The sequence below is a fragment of the Anopheles bellator genome, chromosome 2 (genome assembly GCF_943735745.2).
Source record: "Anopheles bellator chromosome 2, idAnoBellAS_SP24_06.2, whole genome shotgun sequence".
NCBI lineage: Eukaryota > Metazoa > Arthropoda > Insecta > Diptera > Culicidae > Anopheles > Anopheles bellator.
Window position 1 is genome coordinate 53,154,894 of NC_071286.1, and position 22,230 is coordinate 53,177,123.

The window sequence follows — 22,230 nt, forward strand, 5'->3', positions numbered from 1 at the left end:
TTATCAGATCGTGCATTTGTAAATAGGTCGAGCAATAAGAATGTGACGAATAATCTCATATGAGCTCTACTTGAGAAGTAGCGACAAAGATTAGAAAACGTTCACGATTTTGAGTGAAGTTCATGAAACAGTTAAGACCTTGAATATATCACAACAACCCTCAAGTTCTCGAAAACCAGTAAACTTATTTGTCATTAAAACAAACATTTTGAGTTTTTTTTATATTAAAAGAACGGGCCGTACTTATTCAATTACAATAATAGCTAATTTAATCTAGCTTAACAAGATCTTCTTAATCAATATGTGGCATTTCCTCCATTTCAAACAAGCTTTGTAGGCTGTAACTACTTGTATATGATGGTGGTCAATAACTGTATATTGTTTCGCCAGTTGCCGGTGCTTGTAGTTTCTTCAATGGCTATTGTTGGTGATTCTATTGGTAATGATTTCAATGTTTATTCTAGCGGGAAAAACTAAACATGAGAATTGTGTTATCATGAATCCCTTTTTGGCTTTCTCTGTGTGTGGCCATCGTTGGTTTTCCAACCTTGAACTTTGATTTCGTGGAAATTCAAAAATAGCTAGAACAGTGGTTTGCCCGAAATAATAATAATTATATCCGCGAGTTTCAACGGCCGAAAGGACGTTGCCTGCAACAGAAAGTTTCGCCCGGTTTTGGCCCGCCCGCCCCATGTCTCAGATGCGCTTGTGAGGTGCAGGGATTATTAAGGATTATCATAGAGGATTACCTTCAAACTTCGGACCAGGAAGAACCCAGGTAGTTCCCGATCAATGTGGAACTCTACGGTCACCATTAAATTGATTTGATTGATTCAAATCAGCAGCAGCTACGATTCGATAAACAATATTCGAGTATCATCAACAATAAAGGACTCTCAGGAAGAATCGAAGAGTAAAGATTTTTCCGCCCGCCTCATCATCGGCCAGTCCGCCCAGGACATCATTGGTTATTTCGGGCTCAGTTGCTGTTCATTAAGGCCCGAAAAGACCCCACGAAACTTATGCTCATTCATTCACAATCCGGGAGCAGTGACGATCGGCTTCCAATCATTTGTCATTCCCGCCGTTCTGTGTCAGACCACCGATGTTACAGCTGCGTCTTCCGCGTCCGGCGTGACGTGTGCTGGTTATTAAATCATTTTCCCAATGTACAGCTGGCACAGCACTACCAACTGACGCTAATGCACTTCCACTTCCATGCAAATAACCATTAGGTGCCGAAAGAGCGAGTGCTCCCTTTAAGCACCCGAAATCCTTCATCTGCAAAAATCCACTTCCCCACATCCGTCTGGCCGTAGTTTGCCCGAACCTTAACCTCAACCTGAACCCACCCACCATTCCACGCGACCCTTCGCGCCCCTGCCCGGGTTCCTGGCCCCTGGCAAAAACTTTCCTCAAGAAGAAATCGGAAGCAACCCTTTCCGTCTTGGTGGCGTCTTAAAATCATTGCTCGGTTACCGGAAGTGCTGGCTCAACACATCTCGTTTCACACCCCTCACCACCGCCACCTGGCCCTGCGTGGCCACCACCACCCGGGAGGCTATCGAACCCTCGCATAAAACACAAACGTGCAACGCACCCGAAATGCGAATCTCTGATCCCGGAATGGTCACCCGGAATAGGGGGAAAAAATGGAGAATCCGGAGGGGGGCAAGGCAGGCAAGGGAGTGGCCATCCACCGGGGCACCGGGTTCCGGGCGGGGGGCGCCGTCGAAATTACTTAAAAATTATTTTTATTATTATTTCCCATTCCCGTTGAAGCGGAACTCCCGCAAAGTCCTTCATCCGTTCGTCCGTCGATCCGGGTGAAGGGACGGACGGGTTCCCTTTGCCATGCTCGATCATGCCTGAGAAATGCCCCCCCTCAGCTCCCTTCGCAGGCGGAGAGCCCTCCGATTGATTTTTTGAGTCCTTTCTTCTTCGCCCCCGTACGAATCTCCGAGCGCCGAAAGCTAAAGGAAAAAAGGGCCCGAGCCCTTCTGGCTGTCAAAAGAATTGGATGCGGGAAGCGGTTCGGGGTGGTGGGGGGGGGAGGCAACCGAAAAACCCTTTCAACCGGAAGAGGGAACCAACCCCCGATCGGGTTTGGAAGGATGTTTGCTTCGATTTCTACTCCCACATCGCTCCCTAATCGTCTTCGTCGTGGGCGTCCTTGTAGATATCGCTTTCCTGGGGCCAGTGGGGGGGAGCCTTGGAAGGTGGGGGTGTCCACCCCGACATCGGCACTGTACATGGTGGTGATGGTGCACACATGTGTGTAGCGGTCCGGAGAACCACCCCGAAAGGCGCCCACCCAAGAAACTCTCAAGAACTCTCTGGTTCCTCCGGTGGAACGGGAATGCGGCCGATGCCGGGGAAGCCTCCTTGGGATTGAGTTTGATTTTCTTCTCCCCCCCCAGGAGGGGTTTGGGGTCCGGAGGCAAAGGGGACCCCGGTCCGGACAGTTTCCAGCACATTGCCCGCCAGGGCCTTTGCCAGGGTCTATATACTCCTCCGGCTAAATAAGAGCCAACACCCCCCCCAGGAGCAGGAGGGTGGTCGAATGCGTCGAATCAGTTCCCCATCGCGGATGGGGTGGAACTTGGGTTCCCTTCTTGGGTGGTGGCCGCTTGCTGGGAGCGTCTTATGTACTCGACGACGCCGAGCCGAGCAGCACACAGACGACAGGGGGGGGGCACGGAGGGCCATAATAATTTGGAAGCAAGGTATGTCACAGGGGCACTGGCTACTGCTGCGGCACGCACGGCCCTCATCCGCGCCGCCGCCGTCCAGAACGCACGCACCGCAAGATGATGTTCGCAAGTCTTGTTCGTCGCCTACACGACGGCGCTTACAAGCGAAAATAACACGTCCCTTCCAGGGACTTGCCATTACGCTCCTTCTCTCTCTCTCTCCCTTTCATTCACCCAGATATTCAGCTTTAGGCCGTCTCGACGAAGGGACTCCCGTGGACCTCTTAAAGCGGAAACTGCCAACCGACGGATACGGTCCCAAGACGGTAAAAGAACGGCACAATAATGATTTGATTTACCGATGCCGTTACTGAATCGGGTCGATTGTGGCAACAGTCGTGGCGTGGCACCTTTTTACTTTACACATTTGACCATTGTTCGACCAAACGTTTGCATGGATTAGGTGGGCACTGAAGTCTTCAAGTCATTCATTCAATTCAATGTTGGTCCAGTCGATCAATGTTATTGTCATCCGTAACCAAAAGACGTACAGTTCTTGAACCCTGATAGTGCAGCAACTTCAAGTTGCGTTATCCTTTCGCGTCAGGATTTTCTGCGTCAGGAAAAGCTTGTTAAGGTCAGTTCGCTCGTCAACTGCAAAGTAGCGTAACAGATAAGGTTAAAGGTCCTGGGTTAAAGGAACCATCTAATCAACCTCTTCTTCGGTTCCAACGAGCAAGAGAAAGCCGTTATCGTTGCTACGAACAGAGCGTGTTCTGCACCATCGAAATAATCTTCCCGTCGTTGGTTTAGTAAATGTTAACAAATATTTGTGGTTTGTTGGGTTTTTTACATTTTTTATTTTGTTGTTGTATTCACCAAAGGGACGTCGCCCGGAAGTATAGAGTATTACTAAATAATTGGCCTGTATCCTGATACTTGGTATTCACAGAGATCGCTCGACCAGAAAATGGCAGATTTTTTAGATTTAATATTTTAATAATATGGCTTAAGAAACTGTGGCATGATAAGAAACGAAACTTAATTTTCCACTAAATATCCCTCGGAAAATGTACACAAATAACCTGTACATGCTATAGTAAGACTTACAAAAAAAAAAAAAAAATTCATCAGTTTTCAAGATGCTCCAAGTTTAGATACTACACATAGCCTGCAAAAGTTAACGATCTCCTTCACACCACTTAACTTCAACCAAAACTATCTCTTGAGCTTTTTTTTCTCAAGATATTTATCATTTTTAATCTACTATGTGGATAATTTTGATAATAATAGAACATCTCTAACCGTTTGATTGTTTCAGGTGGCCTAAAATAAAATTTATTTATTTATTTTCTTCATCAAAGTCAAAGGTATTTTCTACATTTTGCACGTTTGATAACTCGTATGTATATCTTGAAGGTAATAACACAACCGACAATTGACAATTGACGAACCGAAGAAAGAACTGACTAAGCGACATGTTAAAGTCAGTAAGTGATGAGAAAGAGCTAAGTGATTATCCCGTCATTATATCCGGAGAGTGACGACCGCGCAACAATTTCGAGTTCCAAGTCAGGTCGTCATCTCATCCTGCATCGAGCAGGAGCGAATTGAGTCAGGAATGTCGTCGAGCCCATAAGGGAAGTCAAGATTTTAAAGGCGAATACGGTCTGAGTCGACCGTCTACGGTACTCAAGTGACCTTAAGCCAAGTAGGTAATTGATCAATGGCGTACCAACTACGCCTAAGAACAGCAATCTTTGTGAATTTGCTTCGTAAGAGCACAGTACGATCAATCCAACATTGATACAGCGGATGTCAACACAAGAATCTGCTTAAGGATCGGACAGACAAGAAAAAATTAAATAGCATTTTTAGACACATAACATAGCGGAACTCAGAACTGATACAAATAACAAAACCCAAACCCAAAACAGACGAACCGATGGGGTGAACAAGGCCGTGACAGTCATTTATTCAATCACATGACGTTACATTTAGTGATAAGTAATGGTTGCAGATAAGCAATGGTTCGTGAATTATTAACAGTACACATCTTCAAGATTGGCTTTTTCATTAGACAGATATTTATTATTCTTTGTTGCTCTAACTTAGGTTTACATTAATTGAAACGAAAAACTGACTTAACACAAAAATATAACTATACACATTATTCTTCAAACAGCCTAGCATAATAAAGTTATTGTAATATCGATTTATGTGGGAATCTAAAGCAACCATTAAAAAAGTAGCATTAAGACGGTTCAACAGCGGAACATTATGCACGCTGATGGCCGTTTTATTTGGCTGGACTTGGACCCCGTTTAACACGACGGCTAATTGGCCCACAGGCGATCGCGAAAACTTCCGCCCCTTTGACCACCGCCCTAAAGACCTTGGCACCCGCCGGGGCCAAAGGCTAGGGCCTTCTCAAGCCGGCCCGGGTTTGGGATTGGTGGGCTCTGTCAAGACTTTTGCTACCTGCGCGCACTCTTGGAATGCCCACCGGAACCGAAGGGATCTGTCTCTCTGACCCCTTCGGCCTGCTTGACAGGGGCCCGCAACCGAAGCGTCCCGGCGGAAGGGCCCACCTCTAGTACCTCGCGGTTGGCCTCTGCGTGTGGCCCGTGGAAGGGTCAGACCATAGGTCGGCTTCGAGAGAGGGCACTTCGGCAGAGCAATGGCAGAGATTACAAGAAAATGGATGCCACTTTCTTGCCGCTCTCGTTTTGCGCTTCGATGAATGATTATTATATTGAATAAATATGTTTATTGAATTCACAATTTAATCTAATTTAATTGGCGCGCATTGTACATTCTTTGCATGCTGAAGTAGCCGTAAAAGTAATAAAACAGACTCACCATATTCAACGGATCGTCGTCCCCCAGACCAAAGCCTCGCGAAACGGTCGGTCGGTTCCTTTGCTCCCGTGGCGTTGGACAGCGTTTCTCACTAAAATTATTGTTCAACCCAACCAGCGGCTTGCCCTCGGAGATTCGTCCGCTTTCGTCCTGCCGATGCACTTCACTCACAGACCGGCGTGCTTCCGGTTTAGGCACAGGATTCACCACGGCACCGTCCGCTTCTGTCACTAGCTCACTGCTCACCGTGACCGGGCTCGTGCTCTTGGCCTTTCTGCCACGTTCCGATTGGACCTGGAGGTCCCGTTTGGCACCATTCGGCTGAGCACTTTCATACAAATTCTGCAGCAACTCGTAGTACGGTAACGGCGGAGAGGCTGGTCTCTGGCCCCCGTCGGAGGCCAGCTCTGGCAGCACGTTGGCCGTTTTCTCACACTTCGCACTAGAACTCTGGTCATCGGCCACTGGTTTGGTCTCTTTTCGCGGGGATGACACTTTCGTGATCAGCTTCGAGCACTGGCTGCAGAGCGACAGAAACTTGGTCACTGCCTCGCGCGGCAGAAAGGCGTAAGTTTCGGTGATCTATTCGGTGGAGGACAATCATTACACATTAATGGCCGATTGCTAAAATGGCCCCGTTCGGGTGACTCACCGTTCGGTAGGTGCGCTTTTGTCCCGCGTGTCTGGTGGCCCGGCTCCCCAGCGACACGTGGATACCGTAGATGATGTCGAAGAAGTTTTCCACCACCGCCACCTTCTTGAACGGCTGACCCGGTTCCTGGGAGAGGATAGGATAGAGGAGACCACACTACTCAATACGCTGACCCATATCCCCAGCGGACGGGCGGACCTACCATGCCACCACTCGGGGCGTACAGGATGCAGCCATCATTTTCCGGGATATTCTGATAGGTAAACACGTCCCGGAAGTTGCCCGGCCTCGACATGGTGAATCCTGCGCGAAGAGCAAAACGCGAAAAAAGTTAACGAACGCTAGCAGAGTATTATTATGTTGTTTAATGTCTAGAGCATTAGTTAGTAAGATACTTGAAATGGTTAGAAGCGAAACAAGTGAATGAAATGGCTGAAAACAAGAGTTAAAAATGCGGACGGCACAAGCTTGAAATGATTAACCAAAAAAAGTAATGTAAAGTTCGTTCAATTGAATTGAAAACAAAACGAATGAAATTAGTGATTGAAAAGGTAACAAAAGTAAAGACCTGATAAATCAAAAATTTAAACAAATAATGTTAACAAAAGAGTAACGAAATTGTCTCTCTCTTTGAGTTACCACAGCCATCCGGCTCATTTTACCTTTCGTTTTAACCCAAAACCGAAACTTGGAGCTGTCCGGGTTGTTCATCTCCTGGCCGCGGAGCGTCCGGATGATCCGTGCCTGCTTCTTCAGCGTGATCGTCTTCGTTTTCGCCCGGTCCCCGTACGTCCGTATGACCCACGGTTGGAAAATCTAACCAAAGCGTGAGAGAGATAGCGCGAGAGAGTGAGCGAGTGAGAGAGAGCGCATGGGTGAGAAAGTGGAGCACGAACAAAACCAGCCAACGCCAGACCACAACACACATAAAGAATGGATGAATGAATCGGGAAATGAATGAATTTGAAGGACATTTTACAGCCCGATAGGTGGTGGTGCGGGAGGGTGGTACGGGTCGCAGACTGAGAGAGAGAGAGAGCGAGAGAATCCGTGCGCCAGCTCCGGTGGCAGACGGGCCGATAAAAGTGTTGGCACGGCCCGATTCGACTTTTCCGAAGAAAATGTGAGAAAAAGAGCCCAAAAAACGGGCGAAAGAAACTCGACGCAGAGTTGCAGTTCGGGCTGTAGTTCCGGCCACTCACCAGCACCGCCGAGAGAGAGAGAGAGAGAGAGAGAGAGAGAGCCGGGCGTGAGTGATGCTCGGTCGGAAAAACCTCAAACAATCTGGTCTGGTTTATTGTGGGGCTGTGGGAAAAACGGTTCTATTTACTTCGAACATCTGATCACGTGTGTAGTCGTATTTTGGCCGCTTTTGACGTAGTGGGGGCTGCTGCTGCGGTTGTTGGTGTAAGTGCGACGCGGAGATCCAGCGTCGCGCCGGCCGCTCCGGCCCCGGACCCGAATCAGCTGTTCCGAAGGATGGGTTTTTGCCGTTTTTCTCAACACACGCGCCGGCACTAACACAGGTGCGATAGGATGCGCATCCGGTACGCTGCACGTCCTGCGGGGTGCCACAGGACCTGTTGGGGTTGTGTTTAGCTGTGGGTCGAGCCCTCAGTGAGTCAGTGTCCTCGTCAATGTCGGAGTCATCGGAGTCATCGTCCTGGTCGTCGTCGTCAGTGTCCGTCATGTCTCTGGGTTGGTCCGATGGCCAGATGGTTTCCCGTCCACAGGTCCGCCTAACCTTGGCCAGCACCAGAGACGGCACCGAGGAGTCGCTCCCGGAGGTCGTCCGCGACACGAAGCTGAGTGACTGCGACGGGCGTTTCCGCTTCCGTGACACGCTCCACTCGTTTTCGGCCACCGCTTCTACCGTTGGTGGCGTCGACGAAGAAGCACACGGAACTACCTCACTGTCTTCACCCGCGGCCACAGGTAGCACACTCGAACGCCTAACGCCTGACGAACTCTCAGAGGTATCGAAAGAATTAAAATCATTTGCTTCCATCGTTTAGGTACGCACCCAGACTAGCCACACGTGGGTTAATTTGTGGTGTAAGTTTGCTAATGGAACAATCAAGTATCAAAAACACACATTCAAGTAACACCAAACTACTACAAACATGCACAAAACCAAAACCAACGAAAGGCTTCACGTAAGTTGTGGCAAACAACAACCAAATCAAACAAACGGAAAAGTGACAAAAGGGCTTGGCTAAACTAAAACACAACACGCAAAACCACACTGTACAAACCACAAAGGTTCCACAACAACGCATAAGTAAAACCAAACAACACAACGACTAAGCACAGCACACGAACAAACAGACAACTTTAGGTAGAGAAACAAAATAGAGAACAAATGTAGGTAAAATCGAAACATCGAACAACAGAGCTAATAAGGAAAGAGGGCCAGAGCAGAACGAAACAGTCCCGAGGTGGGTGAGCAGAGTGCGCAGAGTTGCCACCGAGGAGCGAGGAGCTTTGTTCACCGCACGGCACCAGAAAGGGAACTGCCATCGGCGATCACCCCGATCGGTGGCGGAAGCCGAAAATCGCTCGCTCCAAGATGCTGCCGGTAACCGGCTTCCGCCAGGAGTGGCCAAGATCACCACCACCACCGGGAAGCGAACCGGCAGCGGCAACGGGGAAAAAAATAACCTACAATCAGCCCTACGCCGTTAGGGGAAGCGACACCGGTTCCGGTTTCGCTGCGTTGCGTTGCCGGCGTTTCCGTGGCCCAAAACTGTTTCCGCGCTCAGGTTTTCCAAAAATCAACACAAACGAAGGACGAAGAGGACGACGTCGTTGGACGAGTGGTTGAAACGGTCAAAATGCGCGACACGCGGAACCGAATTTATTGTCCGAAAACTTGGGCCTCCAGCTGTGTTGGTATGCGATGCATTGGCAACACATACGCGTGGTCCTTGGTGTGGCGCGGTGTGGCCAAGGAGAGTTTTTCCCCGTTCTTTATTTACAGTACCAAAAACTGTTGGCTACGAAATTACGCCACAAAGGTTGGGTAGAAAAGTTAGCAGTTGGAACCATGAAATATAACCAAACGGACCAAATTTACACTACAAATTGGTCCTCAGTCAGAAGACTATTATTCCTTCCCTTATATAAATGAGCATTTTTTAAACAATTTAAACACAATTTAGCAACTAAAATAAAATAATATTGAAATTGTAGAGGGCGTCCAAACTGGCGTTCTTTTTTTCATTTGGTCGTTTAAAAATAAACGGTTTGATATTTTTCGATGCTTGAACTTTTATTTGAAAGGTTGATTCTTCAAGTTTATGTATAAAATACAATTTTGGTTGCAGAACATTGGAAAATCTGAAAAGCTTGTTTCCAAAGTGGAAGGTCGTCAACGCATTCGTCGAAAGCACATTTCGATGAAGCTCATTTCCCATTCAGTGCCTATGTTAATCGTGCAAGAGAGGCCAATGCAACCACAACAAGTGACCGTTTCGGTGCCGATTTCGGCTGATTCGTCGAAATTGAAGCCGAGAACTTGGACGGCATTTGGTTTCAACGGGACGGCGCTACGTGTCATACAGCGACAGTCACAATCGATATTTATGTTACGTGAACAAACCAGCAACTATTGATAACCTCAAGACCCAAATTCAAGTTACTATTGCCGAAATTGGACCAGATACAATCGAAAATGTACTCAAAAATAGGTCGACCGAATGCGACTACTGCCAAGCCAATCGTGGTGGACATTTGACCAAAATTGTTCTCCATAAAAAATGGCATAAATTAACTTTTCAAATAAATGAAAAAGTGCACGCCGATTTGCTCGCCCAACGCTTGAATTGTTAGATAAATTGTAGTAAATTTTTAATTTTAATTCAATACAATTGGCATAAGTGATAAGTGAATCGGGACTCAACAAAAGTCATTCAGAATCAACTGCCTAACTGTCCAATGTCTTAGAAACTTGAACCAATTCTTGTGACGGTATGCTTCAGCGATCGAAGACCCGACATAGAGCCGGCAAGTCGTTGAATCGTCGTCGCCATGCTTTGGCACTCATGCCAAACTCCTTCGCATAGCACGCGCGCCGATTGAGTGTTCGCCGAGCCGAGAGATAGTATCCGAAACCGCCCCGGCAACCAGTTGCGCAACCCTGGCGAGAGCACGTGGCAAAATGCCGAATCCCGTCTCTCGCTTCGCAAAATTCGCTCTCTTTTCGTGGCGACTTTTACGAGCCCGAGAAGGCAACCGAGCACCCGAAAGGACACGGCGGGTCTAGTTCCGTGACCTGAAGGGTGAGCAAGCGAGAAGGTTGGAACCGATTTTTTTAGCATAAACCTGTGGCCCGTGCGACATTACGGTGGTCCATAGGGAGGTCCTTCACTTCCTTACTCGTGTGGCACCAGCAAAGGTGCTGCTCGTGGTGCTGCTTTAAATGGGACGTCCTTCCAACGGCACGGAACTGTCGCGAAACAAAATGTCGGCACGGTCGGCGCCGTCAGGATGTGCGCGCGGGATGCTCCGAATCGTCCGTTCCGTGACGCAGATCGAAACCGAACTGAACTGGTTGTCTAAAACATTTCAGCATCCACCGCCAAATGCATTTTTGAATTCTTCCCGAAAATCGGAAACCGGTTGGGTCAAGATGGGTGCGCTGCGTCCTGCGAGCGGTGAGATGAATGTCCGCTGGGCAACCGAGAAACCGGATAAGGAAGGCTAGCAGGAACGGAACCGGCTAGAACCGAAAGGGATGTCATGACCTCCGGGACGGCGGCAGCATCCGTGCCGTGGGATGATTTTGTCTCCCAGTCTCTGGAGTCGCTGGCCAACGTAACGGGTTTCTGCGTTCCGGCTTGGGGACCTTTAGCCACCGCGATAAGTAATGGCATGGCCCCCGGTTCCAAGGAACGGTTACTGAACTGGTGTTGTTTAAAGTTTAAATCCCCTTCGAGGATGTTTAGGGCGGCCAGAACCCGTTGCATTCGGTAGCCCTCGTGAGATTTTACGGTCTGGTGCCGGCGTGTATCGATCACCGTTCGATACTGGTTCGATTGTTCGCCGACAAACGAGTCAGACCAGAACTGAGACCGATTTGGGTTGGAGGGGTCTTCCGATACATTCCTTGTTAGCGCATCCGTAGTCCGATGGGACAGCCAGAGGGAACGTCCTTCGCTCGTTTTCCTCTGGTCCTTCTAAGACCAATCGTTTAATGAAGATTTTTAAACTTAACAAAAAGACCGTGAACCCATCACACCAAACGACCCAACCAGGCCTTTTTGAACCATCCATCAGATGCTACAAAGGAAGATACGTGGAACTTTAGCTGGACTAGTTCCAAATCTTGAAGTCGATCTCGCGTCTTCCTGCATCCGTTCGAATGATCTCGACAGTAGACCCAGCAGAATAAGCCATCTTTGGCCACGTACACGGACGTACACTTGACACGCTCGGCCGATCCAATTTGGGCAGATTCTGCGGACGTGAAGTTGCTGATGCACCTTTTAAAATTTGAACGCATAGCTTAAGAACCTGCGAGCGATGCTCTGCACCACCTTGGTTTCAGAACCGTGTCCATAGCACGCAGATTATAATCCAATTGTTCTACTGGTGCTGATCGTAACTAATCGTCCTTGGCTCGCGCAGAATCTCCTAAAAAAGTCTCTTTCGATTCGATTTCGATTCTCTGATCGCCGTGGCAATTGGGCGCCACTTCCTTCGACTTATTCCTTCAACGTTACGTTTGTGGAAATCATCGAGAGTCAACGTACCCTTCAGTTACAAAGGTTGACATGAATGTGAGGTCCACGGCCAGAATTGGATCACAGAACGGCCTGGCAGAAGTTTTGAGACAGAAAATGCTGCTACATTCCAGAATAAAAACCGAATTCTTCGTGTCCTTGAATTCCTTGAATTACTTGAATGTCCTTCTCGGCTTCCAAAATATACTGCATGATCTTAATCACTAACGTTATCGGTTTAGTCTATAAGTAGTTGGATAAGTGGTTCGTTGAACTCAGCCTACCGACAGAAAATATTTCGAAAAGGATACTCGAAACATAACAAAACAGCCGATATCCGTTCTGTTGGCTTAAAATTATCTTCCTCGATGTCCAGCGTGAGAAACTCTTCGCTGTTGGCCAGCACGAACAGTCAACGGGAAATGATACGTTGGTCGACCATGAAGATCGGACAGCTTTTCGGCGGGAAACCAACTGCCGACAGCCGGCGCCTGATATGCTCGAGGCAGGACATCCGAAGAAGGAGCTGAAAAAACTAGTTCCACCTCCGGCACCAGCATCACGGAGACAAAGCAGCACCAAACCCCAACGCTGTGGACCATTGCTGGACCCCGCTGGACGCACGAAGTAGTGTTGGCCGAAACGACCGAAATTAATAACACCGGGCTCGGACACCGACCGGTTGCTGTTTCCAATACTGTCGATTTTTTTTGGTTTTCCTCTTTCTCACGTCTCTTCCGCTGCCAAACTTTCTCACAGAATTCAACTCTTTCGTCGCAAATCTGTCGCATCTTCCGCCGGTCGGAGAAACTGGATTCTGTGACAGTCCGGTCAAAGTGCCAAGTGATCAAGCGGCCGTTCCCCCAAAAACGCAGCTCCGTTCCACAGCCCAGCCAGCCGGCGCTTCGAAGCGCCCGGCCCGGCAACTACCAGCATCATCATCAGCAAGGCGGCCACCGTCCCCTTCCCGAAAAATGCTCAAAACTGGTGACCAGTGACCAGTGTCCAGCATCTTGGGTGGCGCACCCCTTTTGAAGATGCTTCGGTTTCTCTCGCTGTTGGTCACGCACACATACGGACGCAAAACCGGATGCCGGCGGAGGATTTTTCGAATTTTCGGCCCGTCGTCCTGCTGCCGAAACCAGGATCAAATCTATTGGCGTGTGTAACGCGACGATACTCAAAGGGAAATTCGTTATCATTCCCAATCGATATGCCGTTTGAGTTCAAAACACTTCCATTTCCGATACGTCTTGCATTCGCTATAACCATTAACAAATCATAAGGCCCATCCTTGACAGTTTGTGGTCTGGATGTGGAAAATCAATGTTTTTCCCATGGCCAATGGCATGATCACGGGTCGGAAAACCATTTGCGTTGTTTGTTCTGGCGCCTTATTATAAAACAAAAAATGTAGTGTCTGGACAACAAAAACAGGCAAAACAATCCAGAAAAGCCTTTTAAAGAAACGTTTCCAATACTCTGTTTTCTTATCATAATCCTAATACAAAAATTATTAAATTAAAAGCCCAAACTCAACTTTACTTATTGCCTCTGATACGGAACAAAGTTCGGAGGGTCTGCTAGTGAATTCAATAAAAGAGATTTTAATAATGACAAAAAGCAAAAAGAAGTTTGAAGCTACTGAACAGCTACTGGATAGTAATTGATTTTTGTGTTATTGTTAATAATGCTTTTTTAATTTTTAATTATTGTATTGTACATTGATTTTGATTGAATACAGTAATTTTTCAACCTCAATGAAAATGATTTATCGTAGTTCGAAATCATTTTTCAAAGTCATACAAACTTTTAACGCATGGTTTTAAAGTTTTAAATGACTGATTATAACCTGAACTTTTAAAACTGAAATAAATCGAAACGATTTTGTTTGTTGAGGTCTTTCTTTTTTTGAGGGTCACATCGCAAGTTGCGCCAACGCTTTTCAACCGATTTTCAACCGATTCGAACTTTTGCAGTTGTTATCCAAGACAACAACTTTTCCGGGATTATAGAAAACTAAGTTATCCAAGAAAACAACTTTCGAAAGCTAGGGTCGTATTTCGAAAAGTCAAAGTCATGTTCGAAAGACAGTTAGATGCAGACCAAGAGTTGAATTTCAAAAATTCAATTAGCTAGAACGATGGGAGAGTAAACAATAGAGGTGTAAAATTTATTAATCCTGTGCGTGTTTGTTCGATATGGTGATAGGGTTCGATGACCAAACGATATGATGGATTTCATATGAAAAGCACCAGTACTAAAGGTTAGAAGGAGGTTGCGGCTAAAGAAAAGGTCCACAACAAAACTCTTCGTTGGGCGCGTCTCCGCATCAAAATGACTGTTTGTATGCGCCAACATAATTTACAAGATCGTTTCGTTTAGGACCTTTGCCACGTCCGGAAGTGATCGTAGCTGATGATCTTGATGAAGCTCTTAAAATCTAACAGCTGATCGGTGTTCACGTTGAACCAAGCGAGCAGATATTGCACGATCAGCAAATCACAAGACATACATACAGACATTTGTTGCTCGACTTATTGTGAAGTGGAAGATTTACCGGCACGCGTGAGCCGTATTGTTATACGCTGATAAGGCTAACATTTCATCGGCCATAAAGCATCATAGCATTTCGAGCGTATAATCGTGCTCCTCGTTGATTAAATTCAACATTGTATGTGTTTCAATAAGTTTCCTTCTGTTTTATACTATTTAAAATATTTAAATATTTTATTCAGGAGTATTTCTGCATAAGACAAAAAATTCCGATAAAAATCTAATGCCTTATGAGCGTTAAAAAGGATGTAAAATTATATACTTAGTTAAATACATGGATACATGGTCATGGTCAGGAAAACTAAGTTTATGGCTTGGGAAAAATGATTTGGTCGGTGTTCGCGGCGCTAGCCACGATTTAGGAAATAATACAATTTTGGATCTTCGCTTTCTTTTTATGCGGATCAAAATCCTGTATTTCTCCTGTATCCCGGTGGTTCTGTTCTCCTCGATGGTCCAAACGGAAAAGAACCGTTTGTCTTCTCTGCTCGCGCTTGTCACCTCACCGCTGCTTATCTCGCGTTTTCGATTCTGGATCCGATACTTCAGGCTATCTCCGTTTTGGACGTCGGATCCAGTTCTCAGGCTCTAGCTGTTCGCAACAGTCGGAATGTTTTTCTTTTAAGAGAATCGAAAAATATACATCCTGCCCGTGAATTCCAGTAAAACAAAAACAACAGAATCTCCTGTATAGTAGATAATACTAATTTAATGTACTACCTTTTGCCATGTTAGCATTCATGTAAATATTCTGGTTTACCCTTTAAGCAGTATCTGAATAAAAGGTACAGGGATAACAGGTTATCAGGTTTGAAAGTCAAAGTGTGGAGTATCAACAGCAAGAACACACAAGGTGAAATGAAACAATGATGAATGAAACAACACAAAGATGTGTTCAAATCAGGAATTTATTGTAAACATGTTGTAATGTGAGATGATTTCGCTGCAAAAAAATTAAAATATCTTGAAAGAAAAAAAAGGATATTGCACGGATCATGAAACTGTGTCAGCGACGGAAATAACAGTAACGTGCTGCGAACCGTCACTATCCAGATCCGGCTTTACGTTGACCTTGATCAGTTTGGTGCGCAAATTCTCAGGAGTTGACTCTTTCGCGAGTTCGAACAATGTTGCGGGATCTGCAATGTAAGCGATACAGTGGATAAATCCAAGGTGTTGCAAGCAGGACCCGCACGAGATTCTGGAGCACCAGACAATACTTACTGTCAACAATGCAATCCGTCACGACGTACAATGTACGCGACAATTTCGGGGGAAATCGGCGTACGTTCTTCAAAGGCACGCTACACAGAATGCCCATATCGAACAGCATATAATCACTGGTATCACTCTGGACATCTGTGGACATCGCCCGAGTCCAGATACTTTCAAAATAAACCAAGCATAGCTCACCACATTGCTGGGGCTTGTACTCATTCTGATCCGCTTCTCCGTAGCGGTGAATTTCACTCATGACCTCACCATACTTTTTTTGATTTGCTTTTACGAGCACCGCAATTTGACTGGATGAACTATGGCGCACGTAGGACGCGTCTATTATGATCAACTCGACGCCATTTTCTGCCGGAATACTGGTTTCAATTATCTGCAAAGTTAAACATACAAAAGGCAACATTAGTTCGCGCACTGGCAGTCCGATATCTTCGTAGCTTACTTCGTCGTCCAATACCGGAACGTAAGTTTCCGGATCAGGTGCCACCACTATCTTATTCATCTCCGCCGATGTGCGTACTTTCTCGTCCTTCTTGAGCAGCTGGCGCAACTTGTCGCTGAGATAATACAATTCCGTCGGGTGGCGCAGTTCCACCAGCTTAATGCTTGTATTGGACATATCGATTACATTGGACAATTCAAATTCTTCAGCTTCCAGTTCGTTGAGCTGCATCCGGATGGGCTCCGTGAACTTGGAAATATTGGCGATCCACACCTCGTGCGCTGTACGGTCAGCGTATTTGAGGTCCGGTTCCAGAATCGTTTTGAACTCGGCCCACTCGAGCTTCTCGGAGTTACCGAAATCGACGAAGAAAACTTCCGCCCAGTTCCCTTCTACCGAATTAACCACGGCACGGTAGTACTCGCCACTGAACGGTGCAAGCAATATGTCTCCAAATACGGGAGCTTTTGTCAAGGTGTTCCCTTTCTTTCGACCCTCCTCTAGACAGCGACGAATTAGTTTGATATGCGCATTGGGTCGACCGTGCGGCCCAGGGCCGGCATCATATATGTAAATCTCATTTTCCCCAACGAACGATATTTTCACCGTGGCCCCCACGGCAGGGAAATCTGCCTGCTGTAGTGCGGACTTTTGACATTCTTCAGCTTTCTCGGCTGGCGATGGAGCTGCCTTTGCATTTGCCTTCTCCGGCAACGTGCTCATGCCTTTTGGCATTTTGTTCAATGGACTTGGCCCTGCTCCCGTTCCGGTGGTTACTTGCGCCGATGGTGCCTCATGTTTCTTCTTTGATGATGGAGTTGTTTTTAAATTTATCTTCTCCGGCATGCCTTTCGGCATGTTCTTCAATGCCGGTTTCTGGTCGTTAGCCGAAACATGGGGAAAATTGGGAAGAAGTGGCTGCGGCTGCATGAGTTTCGACATGATGTTCGATAGACTTGTTCCTGCTCCCGTTCCGCTGGTTACTTGCGCCGATGGTGCCTCATGTTTCTTCTTTAATGATGTAGTTGTTTTTAAATTTATCTTCTCCTGTATGCCTTTTGGGATGTTGTTCGATGCCGGTTGTTGGCCGTTAGCCGAAACATACGGTGCATCGGAGTTATTGAGCCGCATCATTTCGGGCAGGTTAACTTCATCGTAGTGTTGCATAAGAACAAGGGGTCTACAAAAACTTACATATAAGCACATACACTGCGACGGACGAATTCGCTACTTACGGCATGACACAGGAATGTATGTGGGCCTCATAGTGCCGCTTCTGGCACAGACCGTTACAGTAAAACGCACCACAAGCACCGCATTGCAACGCTACTGGGAACGCAGCGCAATAAGAGCAACGCATATAATTAGGTGACGTTTCTGACAGTGGCGCATTCGTGAATATTGCCGGCTGTTTAGGCAATGGTCGTTGAGGCTTTTGCCTCTGTGGCGAAAGTGGTCGCGACGAAGCTGACGCCATTAGGGTTCCGGGCATTGGCTTTTCGCGGTCCGGTTGAGGTTTGTACCCTGCCTAAAAACACATAAAACACGTTCGTCAAGTAATCGCAAACTTTTTGGCGTTACGGTCGTACCTTGAAGAAGTGCCACTTAGGCATTGGACCAACAAAACCAACGTGTTGGTTAGCTTTTAGCTTTCCTGCGGCGAGTTCAGCACATCTATGAAAGAGTAGAAAATGTTTGCGACGCAGCTAGAGAGGTTATGGTTTCTATTCAAAACGCATGCATGGATATTTTCATTTCGTACCTTGCGTCTTGATATCTTACGAAAATGACTTTGACATCGTCCCATTTTTGCACCATCTGACAAAATCCCTCAATTTCACTAATAAAACGCTGCACATCGGAATGCGGCTTATTTACTGCAACTCTCAGAAAAGGAGTGTATTCCATTTTCATGTTCAACTCGTAAAAATTCTTTCGTATTGAGAATGATGCCAACTAAAAACCGCATGCCGCAGGATTGACAGCTGTCAACTGACCGTGCACGCTAGCTGTCAAAAGTTTGAGGACAACAAAAAAAGTCAAGGTTATTGCAAATTGTAGATATTGTTATATTAAGTGGCTAGATGGCCCGGCGAACTGAAGGCGATTGGAGACGAATGAGTAAGCAGATTTTGGATTTTACCAAGTTCTGTTTTTATTAGGATAAATAAAAACAACTGGTATTTTTACGATTCTTTAAAATGCTTTTTTCGCCTTTTTTGGCTTTCTTATTTTCTTCAGTAAAGCACTTTGTGATTCACTAAATTTTCTGTTTTATTATCAGGCGCAGATGGTCTTGCGACCCGTGAACACGCCACATATAAATGACCATGGGAAAAACATTGATTTTCCAAATTCAGACCACAAACTTTTATGGTTAGGCCTTGTGATTTGTTAATGGTCATGGCGAATATGCCACTTCCGTTACAAAAAGTTACCGTTTAAATACCAAAAATCACTCGCTTCCATATTAAAAATCATCGCTTCCATACCCAAAATTACCATGAAACAAAAAAAAACAAAAGTTTAATTTAATATTAAAATTAACAATATTTAACAAAAATTATCGCTTCCATATTGAAAATCACCGCTTCCATATTGAAAATTAACGGCAACTGAGATTATCATCGTGTCTGGTGCAGGCCAAGACCGCTCGGCGGTTGTACCGGAATAAGAAGAGATTTGCGACAGATTGCTGGTATCAAATGATGTAGAGACCGTTATATTAAAGTATGCAAAGAGTGGAAACCCTTTTGGGCACGATTTGAGACTGACTGCCACATAAACGCCAGCATCTTTACCCGCAGATAACAAGCATCTCTACGGACCATTGACCAAACATGACCCATTTCCAAAGGAACTGAGATAAGTGCAACACTCACCGTGGAAGCACTAAACTCAGAACTCCGAGGGAAAAACAGCCATTGTTTCGAACGCTTGGCAGTGAACAGGACAAGAAACAATCGGGAAAACCCCGTCAACCCGTTCGAGTACACATCTCACCGGTTGCATCTCACGCGGCATTGTGCAATCGCTACAATCATGGTAGTGGTGCGCTCACTTCACATGCGCCACCCAACTGTTGCAACAACAACGACCACCACAACCACAACCACAACGCCACAAGCAAACAACAATAAACGCCAGAGTGTGCGCAGGAGCAGGAGCGCAACCGTTCTCTCTCGCTCTAGCGCCGAAGGTGGCTTCGCGAGCTTCGCGAGCCGAGGGCGTTGGCGCGAGATGGCCGCGAACAAAGTCACAAGTCGAAGTCAATCCCGAGTGAGAAGCCAACCGGGGACAACTTACGCGCGGAGTCGTTCCGCAAGTCCGCGAGCCAGACAAACGGTTTCTGGAGGTGATCTGGCGTGATCCACGGACGGACGGGGTGGTTCAGGTGCGTGACGTGACAACGGACGTGAGCTTGAACGGAAAGTGTGAGTAACGAAAAGGGCCCAGGGATCCACTCCGTGGCGAACCGTGGGGGCCGTGCCATTATCTCAGGTGTGCGCGAACGTCTATCGAAAGTGATAGCGTGCCGTGGCCGCGATGCGATAACAGCAATCGCAGTGGTTTGCGAACGTATCTCACGCCCGTTGTGAAAATCGATAAAAACTGGCAGCCGTGTGGCGCGCGGGCCTAGACGGTGAATCATTGCGGCCATTAGTAGTAGCCTCAGGCGCGGGCTGGTGACAGTGGTGGGCACGCTTTGGATGTGGCTACAGAATCAGAAAGCAGAAACCCCTTTTTCCGACCATTCATTCGCATTTTCCATTAGCGGGATCCGCGGGTGTTAACGAGCGGCTCGACAAATCCCGTGAAGAGTGGTGGTGTGCGTGGCTGTGTGCGCGTGTGTGGTGCTCAACATTACCATAGTAACGATCGCGCAGGGCGGCGTGCTATGTGTGCGGAGAAAACCATCCCCTCATTACGTCACGGTTCGGCCTTTCTCCGCACTGAAAAGGGCCATCGCGCGCAATCGTGCGCTCGAAACTTTCCTCTTCTATGCTGGCGTTGAAGTTTTGCTAAATCGGATCGAGCTTGACCCGCACCGGCGGCGGCGGCGGCACAGGAGCAAGGGCGACCGCAAGATCGCGCGTCTCCTTTCTTCGTAGCATCTCATGGCGCGCGCGCTCGTAGTCGAAACCTGTTTGACGAGCTTTTATACCGTGTCTTGTAGCGGCCATTGTAAAATCGACCCGCGTACGGAATTCATGTTGCGACCCCTAATATTGCTCTCTCGCTCCACCACCGTTGGCAGGGGTTTGGGGGGAGATGTGCGCGCGTTGTGCTGGTGTGTGTGCGGCCCACGGTCAAGAAGTCAGCGAGTCGTTTCCGAGCTGCGGGTCTTGTTGTGCCATTTAATTCAGGTTCAAACCGGAATGATCTCGGTGCATGGGCACCACACACGAGATCACGAATGTGTACGATCGAAGGAAGAATCACAATGATCGGCAACGACAAAAAAAACCGCGCACATTAATATCCCCGTGAGGGGCGCACACCTCCAGGAGCAAGAAGCAACGGACCATGCAACGGGTGGTGAAGGCTGCCGGTGCAGGTTGGCCCGTGGTTTCATGTTTTTCTTCCTTCCTTTCCCACTATGTATCAGTCTCCCTTGGCCAGGTATGCTTTGGGCGCGCAGAGAAGCATAACTTTTGGAACAATGCTTCTCGTTTTTTGGGACCTGTTCGCTTACGGTTCTCTGCTTTTTCTCATTCCGGTTTTTTTATATTCACTTCTCGCGTTCTTGCTTTTCTTCGCTCAGCACCTACGTTGTTTGTTCCGTTTGCACCAAATTCTCGGTACAATATTTACCCACGCACACCTCCTCCACCGGGAACTTGTTCAAATGATGCGCTTTTGGGTGAAAAGTTCACGTTTGAGGTGGTGGTGTTAGTGTTTTTCCTATATGTTTTGTGCGTTGCCCGTTAATTCCTGTAAAACGGAGGCCCTACAGAGTCCGAGTGTACCAAGGGGTTCGTTTGGGAGGGTCTGCTAAGGCTTTCACATTAATTAACACAACACTTTATTATCCCTTCTTTGTGTCTGCTCCGGGTGCCATATGGTCCTCGGGCACGATAGGGCATTATCTGGCTTCTTTCATTCCTTTTATGCAACACTATGCACCGAACACCGAACTAGAGCATCGCGGACACTGTGACTGGCTTTTCAGTACAAACGTGACGATGGTGACCTTTAATCAGTCTGTTGTTAAATATTCTTGGAGCATTTTAGACAAACAGATCACCGATTCATGTTGCCCTTATTGCTTCACTCCCCAACAACGGATCGTTTTAAGTTGCGGTTGCAACAAAACACCGTGTTTTGAAACCTGCGCTCTCCGTAGGCAAAAAGGGAACTCAATAAACAGCGAAACACCGAATGCAAAAACTGGCCACCGGTAGAAGGTAAGCAACGAAGGCACCGAGCATCGTTCCAACTTCCTCAATCAATATTTACATACGGTGAACCTGACAACATTCGCCGTTCGCCGGTTTGCCACTTTCACTTGTCCCAATTCCCGGTCCAATGTTTGTCTTCGGAAACCCAACACCGCTTGGGCCCGCAGTCCCTTAGCATAGGCCCCAACGAAACCTCGCCAAACAACCTACCGTAACACGCTGGCTGGCCATAGAACCTTCAGGTGTTATCAATCTTATCGGTCCGACGGGGCCGCTCGATCAGAAACCCAGTGGCAACGTTTTGGGCGATGGGACGCCCAGCGCAGCGAAGGTTAGACACCACTACTCATGTTTTCTTATCATTCCGATAACCATTTGCGCGCTGTATGTGTACACTTGACCCGTTTTTATTAAGGAAATGCTCGATGTCGAGATAAAGCCACCCAAAACACTTGTTGCGCCCGCTTGTGTCAGGAACGGGATACCTCGCCGTCATTAACGTGTTATTAACCGAAAATGTGGCAACCGTTTTCCTTCATTAAGATGCCCAACTAAGGGTCTACAAACATCGGTCCGATTTTCAGTCAATGAGGATAATCTATTCTACGCAGAAAATGGAGCTCATTTGCGAGGTTCGTTTGGGGGCCCAACGGTTTCTCGTTGGTGT

General features: G+C 47.1%; 2 protein-coding genes across 2 annotated transcripts in view; both read right to left on the reverse strand.

Annotated features, from left to right (window-relative positions):
- The window catches only part of LOC131207710 (nucleolar protein 4), a 62,863-nt gene extending 54,648 nt beyond the window's left edge, over window positions 1–8,215 (reverse strand). The window contains exons 1-5 of the mRNA XM_058200336.1: window positions 7,952–8,215; window positions 6,870–7,023; window positions 6,410–6,510; window positions 6,208–6,333; window positions 5,648–6,137 (exon numbers count right to left, since the gene is read on the reverse strand). Coding sequence (XP_058056319.1) covers window positions 5,648–6,137; window positions 6,208–6,333; window positions 6,410–6,510; window positions 6,870–7,023; window positions 7,952–8,215 — 1,135 coding nt within the window. The remainder of the gene's footprint in view (window positions 1–5,647; window positions 6,138–6,207; window positions 6,334–6,409; window positions 6,511–6,869; window positions 7,024–7,951) is intronic.
- A 7,124-nt stretch (window positions 8,216–15,339) lies between these two features.
- On the reverse strand, window positions 15,340–18,093 carry LOC131209525 (uncharacterized). The gene is made up of 6 exons (XM_058202612.1): window positions 17,924–18,093; window positions 17,751–17,835; window positions 17,397–17,689; window positions 16,162–17,341; window positions 15,711–16,092; window positions 15,340–15,625 (listed from the first exon to the last, which is right to left on the reverse strand). Exons 1-6 carry the CDS (start codon window positions 18,073–18,075, stop codon window positions 15,480–15,482), a joined length of 2,238 nt encoding a protein of 745 aa, XP_058058595.1. The 5' UTR covers window positions 18,076–18,093; the 3' UTR covers window positions 15,340–15,479.
- Window positions 18,094–22,230: the final 4,137 nt, after the last annotated feature.

Bases quoted from the DNA above. Each gene is read 5' to 3' on its own strand.
- LOC131209525 (XM_058202612.1), bottom strand. From the start codon at position 18,075: ATGAAAATGGAATACACTCCTTTTCTGAGAGTTGCAGTAAATAAGCCG. The intron at 17,690-17,750 runs GTACGACCGTAA...ATGTGTTTTTAG, and splicing joins CTAAGTGGCACTTCTTCAAG to GCAGGGTACAAACCTCAACC. The intron at 16,093-16,161 runs GTAAGCTACGAA...TTAACTTTGCAG, and splicing joins TTCCGGTATTGGACGACGAA to ATAATTGAAACCAGTATTCC.